Below are 19,350 nucleotides of genomic sequence, written 5' to 3' on the forward strand. Positions count from 1 at the left end.
AACTCTTCAAATGGCCATACTTCAGTGTTATAGCAGTGTTTAACACTTCAAATGGCCATACTTCAGTGTTATAGCAGTGTTTAACACTTTAAATGGCCATACTTCAGTGTAATAGCAGTGTTTAACACTTCAAATTACCATACTTCAGTGTAATAGCAGTGTTTAACTCTTCAAATGGCCATACTTCAGTGACCTTTGCTCTTATCAGTGCAACCAAGTTATTGTTATAATCACCTACAACCACAGCTCCTACAGTAGAGAGGACAAAGGCGTTCTTCTTAAAGAAGGCCAGGACGTCTTCTTTAGAGATTTCCTCCACTTTGCGCTTCGCTTTCATGGAACGGATGTGGATTCCTTCTCTGATTCGCTGCATCTGTAAAGACACAATACGTAATTATTACTGTAGTTATTTAAATACATCTGTAAAGACACAATACGTAGTTATTACTGTAGTTATTTAAATACATCTGTAAATACACAATACATAGTTATTACTGTAGTTATTTAAATACATCTGTAAATACACAATACATAGTTATTACTGTAGTTATTTAAATACATCTGTAAAGACACAATACGTGTCGCGCGCCCCTCGCCCCAACACTCTATAGTAATGATTACTATCACAATATAGATCTATTTAACACTGTTACTGAACAAACACTCTATAGTAATGATTACTATCACAATATCTATTTAACACTGTTACTGAACAAACACTCTATAGTAATGATTACTATCACAATATAGATCTATTTAACACTGTTACTGAACAAACACTCTATAGTAATGATTAATATCACAATATAGATCTATTTAACACTGTTACTGAACAAACACTCTATAGTAATGATTACTATCACAATATAGAGATATTTATGTCAAAGACAAGCCTCACTCAAGAGTGACTAATCGTGATTTTTTTCTGTTGTCTAAAACAAAACAAAAATGTCAAGCTATGGGACCAAATGGCTTTATGTCTATATTTAAATATCTGTATTTGAAAGGAATTACAATAATCTAGACTAAAACATTGAGAGTATTTTTCACTCACCTTCAGTTGGAGGTTCTTTGTGTTTTTTAGAGTTTAGTTTTCAGCTCAGCAGTGATGCTCTCTTCTGTACAGACACTACCTGACTGACAGCTGAGGAGAGAGAGAGACACAGACACAGACAGAGAGAGAGAGAGAGGGCAGAGAGAGAGAGAGAGAGAGACACACACACAGTGAAAGAGAGAGAGAGAGAGACAGACACAGACACAGACAGAGAGAGAGAGAAAGGGCACAGAGAGAGAGAGAGAGAGAGAGAGACAGAGAGACAGAGAAAGAGAGAGAGAGAGAGAGAGACACAGAGAGAGAGAGAGAGAGAGAGAGAGAGAGAGAGAGAGAGAGAGAGAGAGAGAGACACACACACACACAGATACACAGACAGAGATAGAGAGAGACACACAGTGAGAGAGAGACACAGACAGAGAGAGAGAGAGAGAGAGAAAGGGCAGAGAGAGAGAGACACACAGTGAGAGAGAGAGAGAGAGACAGAGAAAGAGAGAGAGAGAGAGAGAGACACAGATACACAGACAGAGAGAGAGAGGGGGCAGAGAGAGAGACACAAAGAGAGAGAGAGAGAGAGAGAGAGAGAGAGAGAGAGAGAGAGAGAGAGAGAGAGAGCGAGAGAGAGCAACAACATTAATACAGTTTAGGAGTTATAAGGGCACCTAATAATAATGGAAAGGCTCAGAATCCACTTAAGGCTCAGTACCACTAAATGATAATAAAGACTTTAGGTGTTATAGTGTACCACTAAATGATGATAATAAAGACTTTATTCGTAGAGTGTTTTAAAACATGTGGGGCCTCCTCCATCCCGTCGGTCAGGTGAGTTTTCCCACAGTGGGAGGAGCCTAGAGTCCAGTGGGAGGAGTCTAGAGTCTCAGACAGCCCCGTTGCCCGGGGCAACCAGCTTAGGGGGCGGTACATTCTCAATCAGTTGGAAGCAGGGGTCATCGATGTGTCTGTGGCTAGACTTGGCCTCGTCTGTGGCTAGACTTGGCCTCGTCTGTGGCTAGACTTGGCCTCGTCTGTGGCTAGACTTGGCCTTGTCTGTGGCTAGACTTGGCCTCATCTGTGGCTAGACTTGGCCTTGTCTGTGGCTAGACTTGGCCTCGTCTGTGGCTAGACTTGGCCTCGTCTGTGGCTAGACTTGGCCTCGTCTGTGGCTAGACTTGGCCTCGTCTGTGGCTAGACTTGGCCTCGTCTGTGGCTAGACTTGGCCTCGTCTGTGGCTAGACTTGGCCTCGTCTGTGGCAGGATGTGTCTGTGGCTAGACTTGGCCTCGTCTGTGGCTAGACTTGGCCTCGTCTGTGGCAGGATGTGTCTGTGGCTAGACTTGGCCGTGTCTGTGGCACATTTTAGATTTTTTGTTGTTTACATTATTTAGATCATAAGACTTAATTACTGAATGTCTCAGTCTCCAGGTTTTCCTCAGAATATGCATGCCACTTATTTACTATGACCATAGACGGCGGGTAATGAAGGCTAGGGTAGGCTAAGCCTTCCCAAATGTTATGCTGGGAAATTCTGGGAATTGTGCAAATTATATATAATATATGTGTGCAGCATTATTTAGTTATTTTTGATAATAAATCAGTAAAATCAGGCAAAAATAAGAATTAAATAACATAACCCTAACCTAACACTGACCCTAAAACAGAAATAAAGTAAACAAAAAAACGTTTTTCGTATAGTAATGATTACTATCACAATATAGAGCTATTTAACACTGTTACTGAACAAACACTCTATAGCAATGATTACTATCACAATACAGATCTATTTAACACTGTTACTGAACAAACACTCTATAGTAATGATTACTATCACAATATAGATCTATTTAACACTGTTACTGAACAAACACTCTATAGTAATGATTACTATCACAATATAGATCTATTTAACACTGTTACTGAACAAACACTCTATAGTAATGATTACTATCACAATATAGATCTATTTAACACTGTTACTGAACAAACACTCTATAGTAATGATTACTATCACAATATAGATCTATTTAACACTGTTACTGAACAAACACTCTATAGTAATGATTAATATCACAATATAGATCTATTTAACACTGTTACTGAACAAACACTCTATAGTAATGATTACTATCACAATATAGATCTATTTAACACTGTTACCGAACAAACACTCTATAGTAATGATTACTATCACAATAGATCTATTTAACACTGTTACTGAACAAACACTCTATAGTAATGATTAATATCACAATATAGAGATATTTATGTCAAAGACAAGCCTCTGTTGTCTAAAACAAAACAAAAATGTCAAGCTATGGGACCAAATGGCTTTATGTCTATATTTAAATATCTATATTTGAAAGGAATTACAATAATCTACTCTCTAGACTAAAACATTGAGAGTATTTTTCACTCACCTTCAGTTGGAGGTTCTTTGTGTTTTTTAGAGTTTAGTTTTCAGCTTAGCAGTGATGCTCTCTTCTGTACAGACACTACCTGACTGACAGCTGAGGAGAGAGAGAGACACACAGACACAGACAGAGAGAGAGAGGGAGAGAGAGAGAGAGAGAGAGAGAGACACACACACACACACAGTGAGAGAGAGAGAGACACAGACACAGAGAGAGAGAGAGAGAGAGAGAGAGAGAGAGAGAGAGAGAGAGAGAGAGAGAGAGAGAGAGAGAGAGAGAGAGAGAGAGAGACACAGAGAGAGAGAGAGAGACACAGAGAGAGACACAGATACACAGACAGAGAGAGAGAGGGGGGCAGAGAGAGAGACACAAAGAGAGAGAGAGAGAGAGAGAGAGAGAGAGAGAGAGAGAGAGAGAGAGAGAGAGAGAGAGAGAGAGAGAGAGAGAGAGAGAGCAACAACATTAATACGGTTTAGGAGTTATAAGGGCACCTAATAATAATGGAAAGGCTCAGAATCCACTTAAGGCTCAGTACCACTAAATGATAATAAAGAAGCAGGCCTTGTCTGTGGCTAGACTTGGCCTCGTCTGTGGCTAGACTTGGCCTCGTCTGTGGCTAGACTTGGCCTCGTCTGTGGCAGGATGTGTCTGTGGCTAGACTTGGCCGTGTCTGTGGCACATTTTAGATTTTTTGTTGTTTACATTATTTAGATCATAAGACTTAATTACTGAATGTCTCAGTCTCCAGGTTTTCCTCAGAATATGCATGCCACTTATTTACTATGACCATAGACGGCGGGTAATGAAGGCCTTCCCAAATGTTATGCTGGGAAATTCTGGGAATTGTGCAAATTATATATAATATATGTGTGCAGCATTATTTAGTATTTTTTTTGATAATAAATCAGTAAAATCAGGCAAAAATAAGAATTAAATAACATAACCCTAACCTAACCCTGACCCTAAAACAGAAATAAAGTAAACAAAAAGCGTTTTTTTGGCGCCCGCCCGCGCGCGAAGCCTCAAGCCAGATCCCCAATTGTCAGGCTCAGCCAACGCCTATGACTATGACAATATGTATGAGTATGGACCCCAATAACTCTTGGGTGTACAAATGGACCCCAATAACTCTGATTGTGCACAAATGGACCCAAATAACTCTGAGTGCACAAATGGAACCCAATGCCTCAAATCATGAACACAGCATGCGATTTCCGTGAAATTTTCCATGTAGATTCCCACTTGGCCCAGGAAGAAATGCCACTTGAAAACTTTCAAATCAGCCTCATGGTGGCGCTATAACAGGCCGATTCAAGCTTTTACCTATAACTGCACCGATCTGTGTGAAACTTTGCACACACACTCCCTAGAGGCCAAGGAAAAACTTTGCCCTGCATTTTTCACATCTGCCTTTTAGAGCGCCACCAGGAGGCTGACTTTTGTAAAACTTTTTTTTGCACTTACTCCTTCAGATTCTGCTCGCTGGTTGTGGTGGGCCGGTCTGGGCCAAGATGTCAGGGCCGAATTTATGTCCCAGTCCAGCCCTGTATACTACATCCCATACTAAACCTAACCCTGTATACTACATCCCATACTAAGCCTAACCCTGTATACTACATCCCATACTAAACCTAACCCTGTATACTACATCCCATACTAACCCTAACCCTGTATACTACATCCCATACTAACCCTAACCCTGTATACTACATCCCATACTAACCCTAACCCTGTATACTACATCCCATACTAAACCTAACCCTGTATACTACATCCCATACTAAGCCTAACCCTGTATACTACATCCCATACTAACCCTAACCCTGTATACTACATCCCATACTAATCCTAACCCTGTATACTACATCCCATACTAACCCTAACCCTGTATACTACATCCCATACTAAACCTAACCCTGTATACTACATCCCATACTAACCCTAACCCTGTATACTACATCCCATACTAACCCTAACCCTGTATACTACATCCCATACTAACCCTAACCCTGTATACTACATCCCATACTAAACCTAACCCTGTATACTACATCCCATACTAAACCTAACCCTGTATACTATATCCCATACTAACCCTAACCCTGTATACTACATCCCATACTAAACCTAACCCTAAATACTACATCCCATACTAACCCTAACCCTGTATACTACATCCCATACTAAACCTAACCCTGTATACTACATCCCATACTAACCCTAACCCTGTATACTACATCCCATACTAACCCTAACCCTGTATACTACATCCCATACTAAACCTAACCCTGTATACTACATCCCATACTAACCCTAACCCTGTATACTACATCCCATACTAACCCTAACCCTATATACTACATCACATACTAAACCTAACCCTGTATACTACATCCCATACTAAACCTAACCCTGTATACTACATCCCATACTAAACCTAACCCTGTATACTACATCCCATACTAAACCTAACCCTGTATACTACATCCCATACTAACCCTAACCCTGTATACTACATCCCATACTAACCCTAACCCTGTATACTACATCCCATACTAACCCTAACCCTGTATACTACATCCCATACTAACCCTAACCCTGTATACTACATCCCATACTAACCCTAACCCTGTATACTACATCCCATACTAAACCTAACCCTGTATACTACATCCCATACTAACCCTAACCCTGTATACTACATCCCATACTAACCCTAACCCTGTATACTACATCCCATACTAAACCTAACCCTGTATACTACATCCCATACTAACCCTAACCCTGTATACTACATCCCATACTAACCCTAACCCTGTATACTACATCCCATACTAACCCTAACCCTGTATACTACATCCCATACTAACCCTAACCCTGTATACTACATCCCATACTAACCCTAACCCTGTATACTATATTCTAAACTTATCAGCAAGAGTGAACATGTTACCAAAGATAATCTGTGTGAGGGAACACCAAGGGTGAGTGAGAAGAATGAGACTATAGCAGGACACTAAGAGCTGTCAGCCAGCAAACTGGTGCTTTATGAACCAACACATGGTCCAACAGAGCACCAACAATCTGGCCAGATTTATGGAGAACCTGGATGAGACGATGGAGGGCTCGTCTGAGGACGAGAGAGAGAGAACGAGAGAGCGAGAGAGAGAGAGAGCGAGAGAGAGAGAGAGATCTTTACCAGAAATAGACGAGTATTTTCATTGGATGTTCACCCCAGAACGAGGACGCACTCGGTTCATGTGGTTACACTTCTATTACACTCTTTTTCTCTCAACTTCAGTACACTTACTTGGTTTGACAGAAACAAAGTAAAAAAGCCAATATGACATTAATGGAGAGGTATGTTACAGTTCAAAGTCATTCTAGAATGTGTGTTGTTATAATTATATTATAATTGGTTCCGTTAATCTAATGAGGGTCTCTGTCTCTCTCTCCCTGATGAAGAGGAATATAATTAGGAATGAATCCCCTCCTAACCAGGTCACACACACACACACACACACACGAAATATTGAGCTTAATTTGACTGATCTGAATCACATGGATCGTATCTCTGTGTTGTTTTATAACAACGTGCTGCAGGTCAAAGGTCATTTAAAGACAACCTTAACTCATTAACCGCCAGAATAAAACATTGTCTAACAGCCGACCTTGCCAGCGATTTTACGAGCGTTTTCACTAAGCTTTGAAAAAAGGATATTTTTCCCTCCCCCTGGGGAGGAGGTACATAACCCTGTCTCTCTGTCATAACTGTCAACGTATTGTCCTTGTGTCTGGGAGTCTGTCCTTGTGTCTGGGAGTCTGGGCCACGTTCACAAACTTGTGCTCCGTGGCAATTGTGAGAGCATGTGCAGCAGTTGTATCTGGTTGGATCGTAATGTTTGGATCTATTATGTATTAAGCTCTCTGTGCAGATGCAAATACAACTAGAAAAAGTGCTCCTCGGAGCACAGGTCTCCGCCAGGTCAGGTAGGTTATTGTGGCCTCCTGGTGGCGCTATAATAGGCCAATGTGAAAAGGGTCCCATTTCTTCTTAGGCCTTTCACGGCAATCGGAAACTGCATTCATGATTTGAGGCATTTGTTCCAAAAATGTTTTTTGCCAAATTAAACCTGCTGGTGGCGCTATAACAGACCAATGTGAAAAGGTTGGCATTTCTTTCTCGGTCTATTGGGAATGTGCGTGCAAAATCTCACGGAAATTGCACGCTGCGTTCATGATTTGAGGCATTTTTTGCAAAACGGACCTATCCTGCAAACTTTGAAAGCCAATCTTAGCCAATCAGGATGGAATATGAAAAACCGGACAGACCTGTGTTGATCACATGACTAGAAATACTGTGTACCGATTTGTGTGATGTTTGGACAAAATCTCTAGGAGTAATATCCAAAAATGTGTTTTGCACAAATCGGCCTTCTGGTGGCGCTATAACAAGCCAATCTGATTTTTTTTTGCAGAGCTTCTGAATTGGCATCCAGTGAGTGTGTGTGCACAGTTTCGCAGTGACCGGGCCAACGGTGCCGGAGATTAGCTGCTCACAGACGGACGGACGGACGGACGGACGGATGGTTTCAAAACATAGTCTTGGCCATTCCTTTCGGCCTGGCGGAGACAATAATTCAAATGTGTGAGTTTCCTACCCCTGTACTAGATAGTCACACATCTAGAGCTTTCATGAATGATTACAATGAAAAGGTCCACAAGATTGGAGAATGGAAGTGGACCTCGACAAAAAGCTTGTATTTCCCCGAGAAATAGTGGCTACAAAATGCCAGCCAGACATGGTCCTGTGGTGTAAAGGGCCATTCACACTGAGCACTAGAACTAGAACTATAAATATATAGTTTTAAAAATCCTTCTAAGTCAAGTGGATGGCAGAGTTCACACAAACTATAAAGAAAAGTACAATGGTGAACGATATAGTTATAGTTATCTTTATAATTATAGCGCTCAGTGTGAAGCTGGCATACTGTATATACATCGTGAAGCTGCCAGTACCGTGGGAAGAAGGGGTTATATTCCTATCCATTCTGTTCTTATCCTTGTTCCATATCTTCCGGTCACGTCAAGTGTCCACTGTACAATACTATATATTCTCTATGTGTGTATTAAACTAATAGAGCTTGTGGTGTGATACTGCCTGGTGTCATCTGGTTCTCTGCGTGTGCGACTCAACAGAAACCATCACTCATCAGCCTTAGGTAGATGGAGACTCTTAGGGACAACACTGACCTGGCAGCAGAAGCTTCCCAGAACAGCTGGAAGACCCTCATATTTCCAGTAGAGGTGGGATGTAGAGGCTGTGTTGTTAACATCTACAACAAGTCTGTTGAAGACGATGTGGGGTCGGTCACTCCAACAGGCGATCACGTCCGTGTCAGATGCTGCAGAAATAAGCAGCAACTGGCTGTGGATGAAAAGGAAAGACAACTGGGCAGCAAGATAAAGACCTTTGGTATGCGGTCAGGCTTAGGCCCGACTCTGGGAGAAGGACGCCCATGCCATGCAGAGTCCAGTGGGGATTACTATCATAATATAGACTAGAACTATTTAACTTTTTAACAAAACATTATGATCACTTAAATGTTTAAATGAGTAAAAGTGGACGATACACATGTCCAGGTAAGCTCATTATTTTATTGGTTACAAAAATAGTGTCAACTTAAAACACCCTACAAAACTGAGCTTGAAAAACAGTGACTTTATTATAATTATCACCAGAAAACAGTGACTTTATTATAATTATAACCAGAAACATCAGTGACTTTATTATAATTATCACCAGAAACATCAGTGACTTTATTATAATTATCACCAGAAACATCAGTGACTTTATTATAATTATCACCAGAAAACATCAGTGACTTTATTATAATTATCACCAGAAAACAGTGACTTTATTATAATTATCACCAGAAACATCAGTGACTTTATTATAATTATCACCAGAAACATCAGTGACTTTATTATAATTATCACCAGAAACATCAGTGACTTTATTATAATTATCACCAGAAACATCAGTGACTTTATTGTAATTATCACCAGAAAACATCAGTGACTTTATTATTATTATCACCAGAAAACATCAGTGACTTTATTATAATTATCACCAGAAACATCAGTGACTTTATTATAATTATCACCAGAAACATCAGTGACTTTATTATAATTATCACCAGAAACATCAGTGACTTTATTATTATTATCACCAGAAACATCAGTGACTTTATTATAATTATCACCAGAAACATCAGTGACTTTATTATTATTATCACCAGAAAACATCAGTGACTTTATTATAATTATCACCAGAAAACAGTGACTTTATTATAATTATCACCAGAAACATCAGTGACTTTATTATAATTATCACCAGAAACATCAGTGACTTTATTATCATTATCACCAGAAACATCAGTGACTTTATTATTATTATCACCAGACCACTTTGAACAAACAGTTCACACTGGCCACCTACTAGAACCTGAGACGAACGTCATTCCATCACGTTGATGTATAAAGCAGTGGTTCTCAAAGTGGGGTCCGGGGACCCCCAGGGGTTCCAGGGGGTCCACAGCAAAATCTGTTTTAACAACCCTAAACCCGGCTGTTTGAAAATGGTCGACATACAAAGCTCACAACGCATAGGCCTGTCACAATTATTACATAATCGTCTAATCGCAATTATTTGAGATAAATTATTTTTGCATAATTGTCATAATCGTTTCCATGCTGAAAAATGTTTTCAAATATAAAAAAAGCAGAAATAGTAGATCTACAAGCTTACAACGCGTCCCTTTGGGACGTGTTGTAAGCTTGTACATCAGCTATTTCTGTTTTTTTTACATGTATAACATTATTAAATATGTCAATAATTTATTTGTATATCTGAGTTATTTGTCATATCTTCCCTGTACATGTTTTTATTACGAAGCCTAAATGGCTTCATATGTTTCAATGTTCAAAGGCCAAACACACAATTAAATCGTTAATCGCACTTATTTGAGTGACAATTAATCGTCAACTTAAATGTGTAATGTTGACAGCCCTAACAACGCAACGTGTTATGAGAAGATATTTCAAAGCACGTTGTGAACAAACGTATATTAAATAGAGTCCATGACATGAAAAAGAAGCATTGGTGTAACATCTGACATCAGATCAACATAGACAGCTTTACAACAAGCCATTTGACAACAATGCTTTGGTTCAACAAAGTCAGCCAAAACTATCGCTAACCGGAACGGTCGCCCCCCTTAAACACACTCAACCCCATTTTCTCCGTGGAACACTCGCCCCCCAGCGAGCGACCACTCGCCCCCCAGCGAGGGACCACTCGCCCCCCAGCGAGGGACCACTCGCCCCCCCCCCAGCGAGGGACCACTCGCCCCCCAGCGAGGGACCACTCGCCCCCCAGCGAGGGACCACTCGCCCCCCCCCAGCGAGGGACCACTCGCTCCCCAGCGAGGGACCACTCGCCCCCCCCCCAGCGAGGGACCACTCGCTCCCCAGCGAGCGACCACTCGCTCCCCAGCGAGGGACCACTCGCCCCCCAGCGAGGGACCACTCGCCCCCCAGCGAGGGACCACTCGCCCCCCAGCGAGGGACCACAGGATAGGAACAGAATCGTAATTATTATTTTTTTCTCTTTATCCTTATCAATTTAAATTAGCTGATAGTGGCTGTAAAAAAAACATCTGCTCAGCCCGATATCCAGATGTTTGACATCCTGACGCTGAACTATGATGTCAAGTAGATCTGTAAATCTACTTGACAAGTAGATCTATAAATCTACTTGACATCTACATTAGATCAGATGATATGTAGATCAGCCTTTTCACAAGCATGAAATATGAGGCAACTTAAGGAGCATTTCAACCCAAAAATAACTTGGGTTTTCACCTTGAATTTATGAAGAATGTTTTGTTTGTTAGATTCCAAAAAACCCAAAGATAATATTTGATGAATTGAAGAAAATAGGGATCCAAGCAAAACTATTATATTAAAAATTAAGAAACCTGTTTATAATCTCCAACACAGATTACACTGATGGTTGTTTTAGAGTTTTATTAATTAATGTTGCTATTCTGTAGTTGTTTCTGTTGTTAAGCTTCGACTGCTCTTTTCCACTGTCACTGTGTCACTCTGCTGGAAGCCTATTACATGGGACCTGATCTCTGAGCTGTATAGCAGAGAGAGAGGTTCTTATTAGATCTGTATAGCAGAGAGAGAGGTTCTTATTAGATCTGTATAGCATAAGGAGATGTTCTGATTAGATCTGTATAGCATAAGGAGAGGTTCTGATTAGATCTGTATAGCATAAGATGTTCTGATTAGATCTGTATAGCATAAGGAGAGGTTCTGATTAGATCTGTATAGCATAAGGAGATGTTCTGATTAGATCTGTATAGCATAAGGAGAGGTTCTGATTAGATCTGTATAGCATAAGATGTTCTGATTAGATCTGTATAGCATAAGGAGAGGTTCTGATTAGATCTGTATAGCATAAGGAGAGGTTCTGATTAGATCTGTATAGCATAAGGAGAGGTTCTGATTAGATCTGTATAGCATAAGGAGAGGTTCTGATTAGATCTGTATAGCACAAGGGGAGGTTCTTATTAGATCTGTATAGCATAAGGAGAGGTTCTGATTAGATCTGTATAGCACAAGGGGAGGTTCTTATTAGATCTGTATAGCATAAGGAGAGGTTCTGATTAGATCTGTATAGCACAAGGGGAGGTTCTTATTAGCTCTGTATAGCATAAGGAGAGGTTCTTATTAGCTCTGTATAGCATAAGGAGAGGTTCTGATTAGATCTGTATAGCACAAGGGGAGGTTCTTATTAGATCTGTATAGCATAAGGAGAGGTTCTGATTAGATCTGTATAGCATAAGGAGAGGTTCTGATTAGATCTGTATAGCACAAGGGGAGGTTCTTATTAGATCTGTATAGCATAAGGAGAGGTTCTGATTAGATCTGTATAGCACAAGGGGAGGTTCTTATTAGATCTGTATAGCACAAGGGGAGGTTCTTATTAGATCTGTATAGCACAAGGGGAGGCCTCCCGGGCAGAATGGAGGGAGAGGTTCCAAACGGGGCTAGAGTCTCATAGATATAAAATGTATTTATTTATCAAACAGCAATAAAAGTGTGAACGCTGTCATGTAGGAGGGTTCCATTCCCTCCTAAAGGTTCCCTTTAAGCCTTCCTACAGGGGGTTGCAAATGGACCCTTACAGCGTCTGTAACTCTGAGAGGACAATTGGTTCCATGTTCCAGTTATGGTGGTCCTGGAAATTAAAAACAGTTAGAGAACCCCTGGTAATTTTTTTGGGTGAACTACTCCTTTAAGTCCACGTAGCAGCTCTCAGTGTGTAATAAAAACCCGTCTCCATGGAGTCGGTTCCAAAAATGTGACGGAACCGTTTCCTCGGTTCCTAATTCCCACATGGTGTGACGTGGGAATGTGTGAAATGAAGCTAGACACGCTTTGTGTCTAGTTTATGGACACAAACTAGCTTATACTACTATAAACTAGACACAAACTAACTTATACTACTATAAACTAGACACAAACTAGCTTATACTACTATAAACTAGACACAAACTAGCTTATACTACTATAAACTAGACACAAACTAGCTTATACTACTATAAACTAGACACAAACTAGCTTATACTACTATAAACTAGACACAAACTAGCTTATACTACTATAAACTAGACACAAACTAGCTTATACTACTATAAACTAGACACAAACTAGCTTATACTACTATAAACTAGACACAAACTTAACTTATACTACTATAAACTAGACACAAACTAACTTATACTACTATAAACTAGACACAAACTAGCTTATACTACTATAAACTAGACACAAACTAGCTTATACTACTATAAACTAGACACAAACTAACTTATACTACTATAAACTAGACACAAACTAACTTATACTACTATAAACTAGACACAAACTAGCTTATACTACTATAAACTAGACACAAACTAGCTTATACTACTATAAACTAGACACAAACTAGCTTATACTACTATAAACTAGACACAAACTAACTTATACTACTATAAACTAGACACAAACTAGCTTATACTACTATAAACTAGACACAAACTAACTTATACTACTATAAACTAGACACAAAGCGTGTCTATTATAGCGCCATAGGCGCTATAATAGACCAATATGAAAAGGGTGTCATTTCTTCTCAGGCCTTTCAATCAGACACTGCATTCATGATTTGAGGCATTTTGTTCCAGAAATGTGTTTTGCTAATTAGACCCTAGATCACGGTTTTAAACAGTTAAACACTACATGAGGGTTACGCTACATGAGGGTTACGCTACATGAGGGTTAAACAGTTAAACGCTACATGAGGGTCAGGGGGTTAAACAGTTAAACGCTACATGAGGGTCAGGGTTTTAAACAGTTAAACGCTACATGAGGGTCAGTCGACAAGCTGCGTCCCACACCGCCGCCACGCTCTCCCCCGCGGCCCCAGGGCGAGCGACGGCAGAGTAAGGCCTGGAGTTGACGGCGATGCGCTGGTGGTGAGCGTTCTTCTTCGGTGGTTCGCTCTGGATCAGACCGAACACCTCCAGCAGACGCAGCGCCGGGAACCAGCCGGAGATCTCAGCCAGGTCACTGAGGAGGAGAAGAAGAAGACCGGAGGTCATTTAATTATACTATTATTATTATTATTATTATTATTATTATTATTATTATTATTATTAGTATGTTTTAACCCCTGTCCGTCCTTGTGTCCGGTCCCTCCGCGAGCAGCTAATCTCCGGCACCGTTGGCCCGGTCGCAGCGAAACTATTCACACACACTCCCTGGATGCCAATTCAGAACCTCTGCCCTACATTTTCACATGGGCCTCTTATAGCGCCACCAGGAGGCCGATTTGTGCAAAACCCATTTACTCCTACAGATTTTGTCCAAACGTCATGCAAATTGGTACACAGTAATTCTATAGTCATTTGATCAACACAGATCTGTCCCATTTTCCATATTCCATCCTGATTGGCTAAGGTTGGAGTTTGCAGGATTGGTCCGTTTTGAACAAAATGCCTGAAATTATGCACGCAGCTTGCGATTTCCGTGAAATTTCACACGCACATTCAACAACTCCTCGTCTTCTGTCACGGTCACGTCTGCCGGTGTGCCCCCCAGGCCCTAACCCCTAGGGGATAGGGAATTCCCCAGTCCTGTTCTCGCTGTATACCAACGACCTGAGGGTCAAACAGCCCTGCTCACCAAGCCTGCACCATATTAGCAAAGCATGCGATATTCCATAACGTTGTTGAATATAACGACATGTCTCACGATAAGTAAAGAATAATGCAGTACAAAGTCTTTTTGCTTCAGGTTATTTTTTGCAAACTAAAGACATATTAACACATTGTGTGTTTTGTTTTTCCACAAGGGGAGCTCTCACGCAACTTAGGAATGATCCTAGGACCCTGTCAAATGGAATGGACGGATGTGAATCCGCTCCAATGATAGGATTTGGAGAAAAGCTCCATATCTCCATACTTTTTTACAGTGGTCAAAACAAGCCATTTTCGACACGCGTATCACTCTGCAATGGAGGATCACGTTAGAAATATTATTGTTCCAGTCGTTAGACGGGACCCTCGACCGTCCATCGCCCAGACACCCTTTGTTTACATCTGCGTCCTCGTGGAGGATTCTACAGCTCTACAACGATCTGCGTAAACGGTAAGAAACGCTGGCACTGGATGTACCCCGTTCTAAAAAACCTCTGGCACTTGATGTGTTAATTCAAGAAATGTAAACAAATATCTAGCCTAACAAAAGGCCAGAGGACAATGTCCTGTCCTTCTACATCTCTATGGCCAGAGGACAATGTCCTGTCCTTCTACATCTCTATGACCAGAGGACAATGTCCTGTCCTTCTACATCTCTATGACCAGAGGACAATGTCCTGTCCTTCTACATCTCTATGACCAGAGGACAATGTCCTGTCCTTCTACATCTCTATGACCAGAGGACAATGTCCTGTCCTTCTACATCTCTATGACCAGAGGACAATGTCCTGTCCTTCTACATCTCTATGACCAGAGGACAATGTCCTGTCCTTCTACATCTCTATGACCAGAGGACAATGTTATGTCCTTCTACATCTCTATGACCAGAGGACAATGTTCTGTCCTTCTACATCCCTATGACCAGAGGACAATGTTCTGTCCTTCTACATCTCTATGACCAGAGGACAATGTCCTGTCCTTCTACATCTCTATGACCAGAGGACAATGTCCTGTCCTTCTACATCTCTATGACCAGAGGACAGTGTCCTGTCCTTCTACATCTCTATGACCAGAGGACAATGTTCTGTCCTTCTACATATCTATGACCAGAGGACAATGTTCTGTCCTTCTACATCTCTATGACCAGAGGACAATGTCCTGTCCTTCTACATCTCTATGACCAGAGGACAATGTCCTGTCCTTCTACATCTCTATGACCAGAGGACAATGTCCTGTCCTTCTACATCTCTATGACCAGAGGACAATGTTCTGTCCTTCTACATCTCTATGACCAGAGGACAATGTCCTGTCCTTCTACATCTCTATGACCAGAGGACAATGTCCTGTCCTTCTACATCTCTATGACCAGAGGACAACGTCCTGTCCTTCTACATCTCTATGACCAGAGGACAATGTTCTGTCCTTCTACATCTCTATGACCAGAGGACAATGTCCTGTCCTTCTACATCTCTATGACCAGAGGACAATGTTCTGTCCTTCTACATCTCTATGACCAGAGGACAATGTCCTGTCCTTCTACATCTCTATGACCAGAGGACAATGTCCTGTCCTTCTACATCTCTATGACCAGAGGACAATGTCCTGTCCTTCTACATCTCTATGACCAGAGGACAATGTCCTGTCCTTCTACATCTCTATGACCAGAGGACAACGTCCTGTCCTTCTACATCTCTATGACCAGAGGACAACGTCCTGTCCTTCTACATCTCTATGACCAGAGGACAATGTTCTGTCCTTCTACATCTCTATGACCAGAGGACAATGTCCTGTCCTTCTACATCTCTATGACCAGAGGACAATGTCCTGTCCTTCTACATCTCTATGACCAGAGGACAACGTCCTGTCCTTCTACATCTCTATGACCAGAGGACAACGTCCTGTCCTTCTACATCTCTATGACCAGAGGACAATGTCCTGTCCTTCTACATCTCTATGACCAGAGGACAATGTCCTGTCCTTCTACATCTCTATGACCAGAGGACAATGTTCTGTCCTTCTAAATATCTATGACCAGAGGACAATGTTCTGTCCTTCTACATCTCTATGACCAGAGGACAATGTTCTGTCCTTCTACATCTCTATGACCAGAGGACAATGTCCTGTCCTTCTACATCTCTATGACCAGAGGACAATGTCCTGTCCTTCTACATCTCTATGACCAGAGGACAATGTCCTGTCCTTCTACATCTCTATGACCAGAGGACAACGTCCTGTCCTTCTACATCTCTATGACCAGAGGACAATGTCCTGTCCTTCTACATCTCTATGACCAGAGGACAGTGTCCTGTCCTTCTACATCTCTATGACCAGAGGACAATGTTCTGTCCTTCTACATATCTATGACCAGAGGACAATGTTCTGTCCTTCTACATCTCTATGACCAGAGGACAATGTCCTGTCCTTCTACATCTCTATGACCAGAGGACAATGTCCTGTCCTTCTACATCTCTATGACCAGAGGACAATGTCATGTCCTTCTACATCTCTATGACCAGAGGACAATGTTCTGTCCTTCTACATCTCTATGACCAGAGGACAATGTCCTGTCCTTCTACATCTCTATGACCAGAGGACAATGTTCTGTCCTTCTACATCTCTATGACCAGAGGACAATGTCCTGTCCTTCTACATCTCTATGACCAGAGGACAATGTCCTGTCCTTCTACATCTCTATGACCAGAGGACAACGTCCTGTCCTTCTACATCTCTATGACCAGAGGACAATGTCCTGTCCTTCTACATCTCTATGACCAGAGGACAATGTCCTGTCCTTCTACATCTCTATGACCAGAGGACAACGTCCTGTCCTTCTACATCTCTATGACCAGAGGACAATGTCCTGTCCTTCTACATCTCTATGACCAGAGGACAATGTCCTGTCCTTCTACATCTCTATGACCAGAGGACAATGTCCTGTCCTTCTACATATCTATGACCAGAGGACAATGTTCTGTCCTTCTACATCTCTATGACCAGAGGACAATGTCCTGTCCTTCTACATCTATGACCAGAGGACAATGTCCTGTCCTTCTACATCTCTATGACCAGAGGACAATGTCCTGTCCTTCTACATCTCTATGACCAGAGGACAATGTCCTGTCCTTCTACATCTCTATGACCAGAGGACAATGTCCTGTCCTTCTACATCTCTATGACCAGAGGACAATGTCCTGTCCTTCTACATCTCTATGACCAGAGGACAATGTCCTGTCCTTCTACATCTCTATGACCAGAGGACAATGTCCTGTCCTTCTACATCTCTATGACCAGAGGACAATGTCCTGTCCTTCTACATCTCTATGACCAGAGGACAATGTCCTGTCCTTCTACATCTCTATGACCAGAGGACAATGTTCTGTCCTTCTACATCTCTATGACCAGAGGACAATGTCCTGTCCTTCTACATCTCTATGACCAGAGGACAATGTCCTGTCCTTCTACATCTCTATGACCAGAGGACAACGTCCTGTCCTTCTACATCTCTATGACCAGAGGACAACGTCCTGTCCTTCTACATCTCTATGACCAGAGGACAACGTCCTGTCCTTCTACATCTCTATGACCAGAGGACAATGTCCTGTCCTTCTACATCTCTATGACCAGAGGACAATGTCCTGTCCTTCTACATCTCTATGACCAGAGGACAACGTCCTGTCCTTCTACATCTCTATGACCAGAGGACAACGTCCTGTCCTTCTACATCTCTATGACCAGAGGACAATGTCATGTCCTTCTACATCTCTATGACCAGAGGACAATGTCCTGTCCTTCTACATCTCTATGACCAGAGGACAATGTCCTGTCCTTCTACATCTCTATGACCAGAGGACAACGTCCTGTCCTTCTACATCTCTATGACCAGAGGACAATGTCCTGTCCTTCTACATCTCTATGACCAGAGGACAACGTCCTGTCCTTCTACATCTCTATGACCAGAGGACAACGTCCTGTCCTTCTACATCTCTATGACCAGAGGACAATGTCCTGTCCTTCTACATCTCTATGACCAGAGGACAATGTTCTGTCCTTCTACATCTCTATGACCAGAGGACAATGTCCTGTCCTTCTACATCTCTATGACCAGAGGACAATGTCCTGTCCTTCTACATCTCTATGACCAGAGGACAATGTCCTGTCCTTCTACATCTCTATGACCAGAGGACAATGTCCTGTCCTTCTACATCTCTATGACCAGAGGACAATGTCCTGTCCTTCTACATCTCTATGACCAGAGGACAATGTTCTGTCCTTCTACATCTCTATGACCAGAGGACAATGTCCTGTCCTTCTACATCTATGACCAGAGGACAATGTCCTGTCCTTCTACATCTCTATGACCAGAGGACAATGTCCTGTCCTTCTACATCTCTATGACCAGAGGACAATGTCCTGTCCTTCTACATCTCTATGACCAGAGGACAATGTCCTGTCCTTCTACATCTCTATGACCAGAGGACAATGTCCTGTCCTTCTACATCTCTATGACCAGAGGACAATGTCCTGTCCTTCTACATCTCTATGACCAGAGGACAATGTTCTGTCCTTCTACATCT

General features: G+C 41.7%; 2 protein-coding genes across 2 annotated transcripts in view; both read right to left on the reverse strand.

Moving 5' to 3' along the window:
• The window catches only part of LOC308079089 (excitatory amino acid transporter 1-like), a gene marked incomplete at both ends in the record, with an annotated part of 69,329 nt that extends 68,956 nt beyond the window's left edge, over positions 1 to 373 (reverse strand). Inside the window, one exon of the mRNA XM_080420429.1 lies at positions 235 to 373. Within this exon, the coding sequence (XP_080276555.1) occupies positions 235 to 373 (139 nt within the window). The remainder of the gene's footprint in view (positions 1 to 234) is intronic.
• Positions 374 to 13,753: 13,380 nt separating this feature from the next.
• The window catches only part of skp2 (S-phase kinase-associated protein 2, E3 ubiquitin protein ligase), a 36,052-nt gene continuing 30,455 nt past the window's right edge, over positions 13,754 to 19,350 (reverse strand). The window contains exon 8 of the mRNA XM_080419268.1: positions 13,754 to 14,147. Coding sequence (XP_080275394.1) covers positions 13,940 to 14,147 — 208 coding nt within the window. The 3' untranslated portion in view covers positions 13,754 to 13,939. The remainder of the gene's footprint in view (positions 14,148 to 19,350) is intronic.

Source organism: Gymnoscopelus braueri, assembly GCF_963280865.1.
Source record: "Gymnoscopelus braueri genome assembly, chromosome: 22".
Taxonomy (NCBI): Eukaryota; Metazoa; Chordata; class Actinopteri; order Myctophiformes; family Myctophidae; genus Gymnoscopelus; species Gymnoscopelus braueri.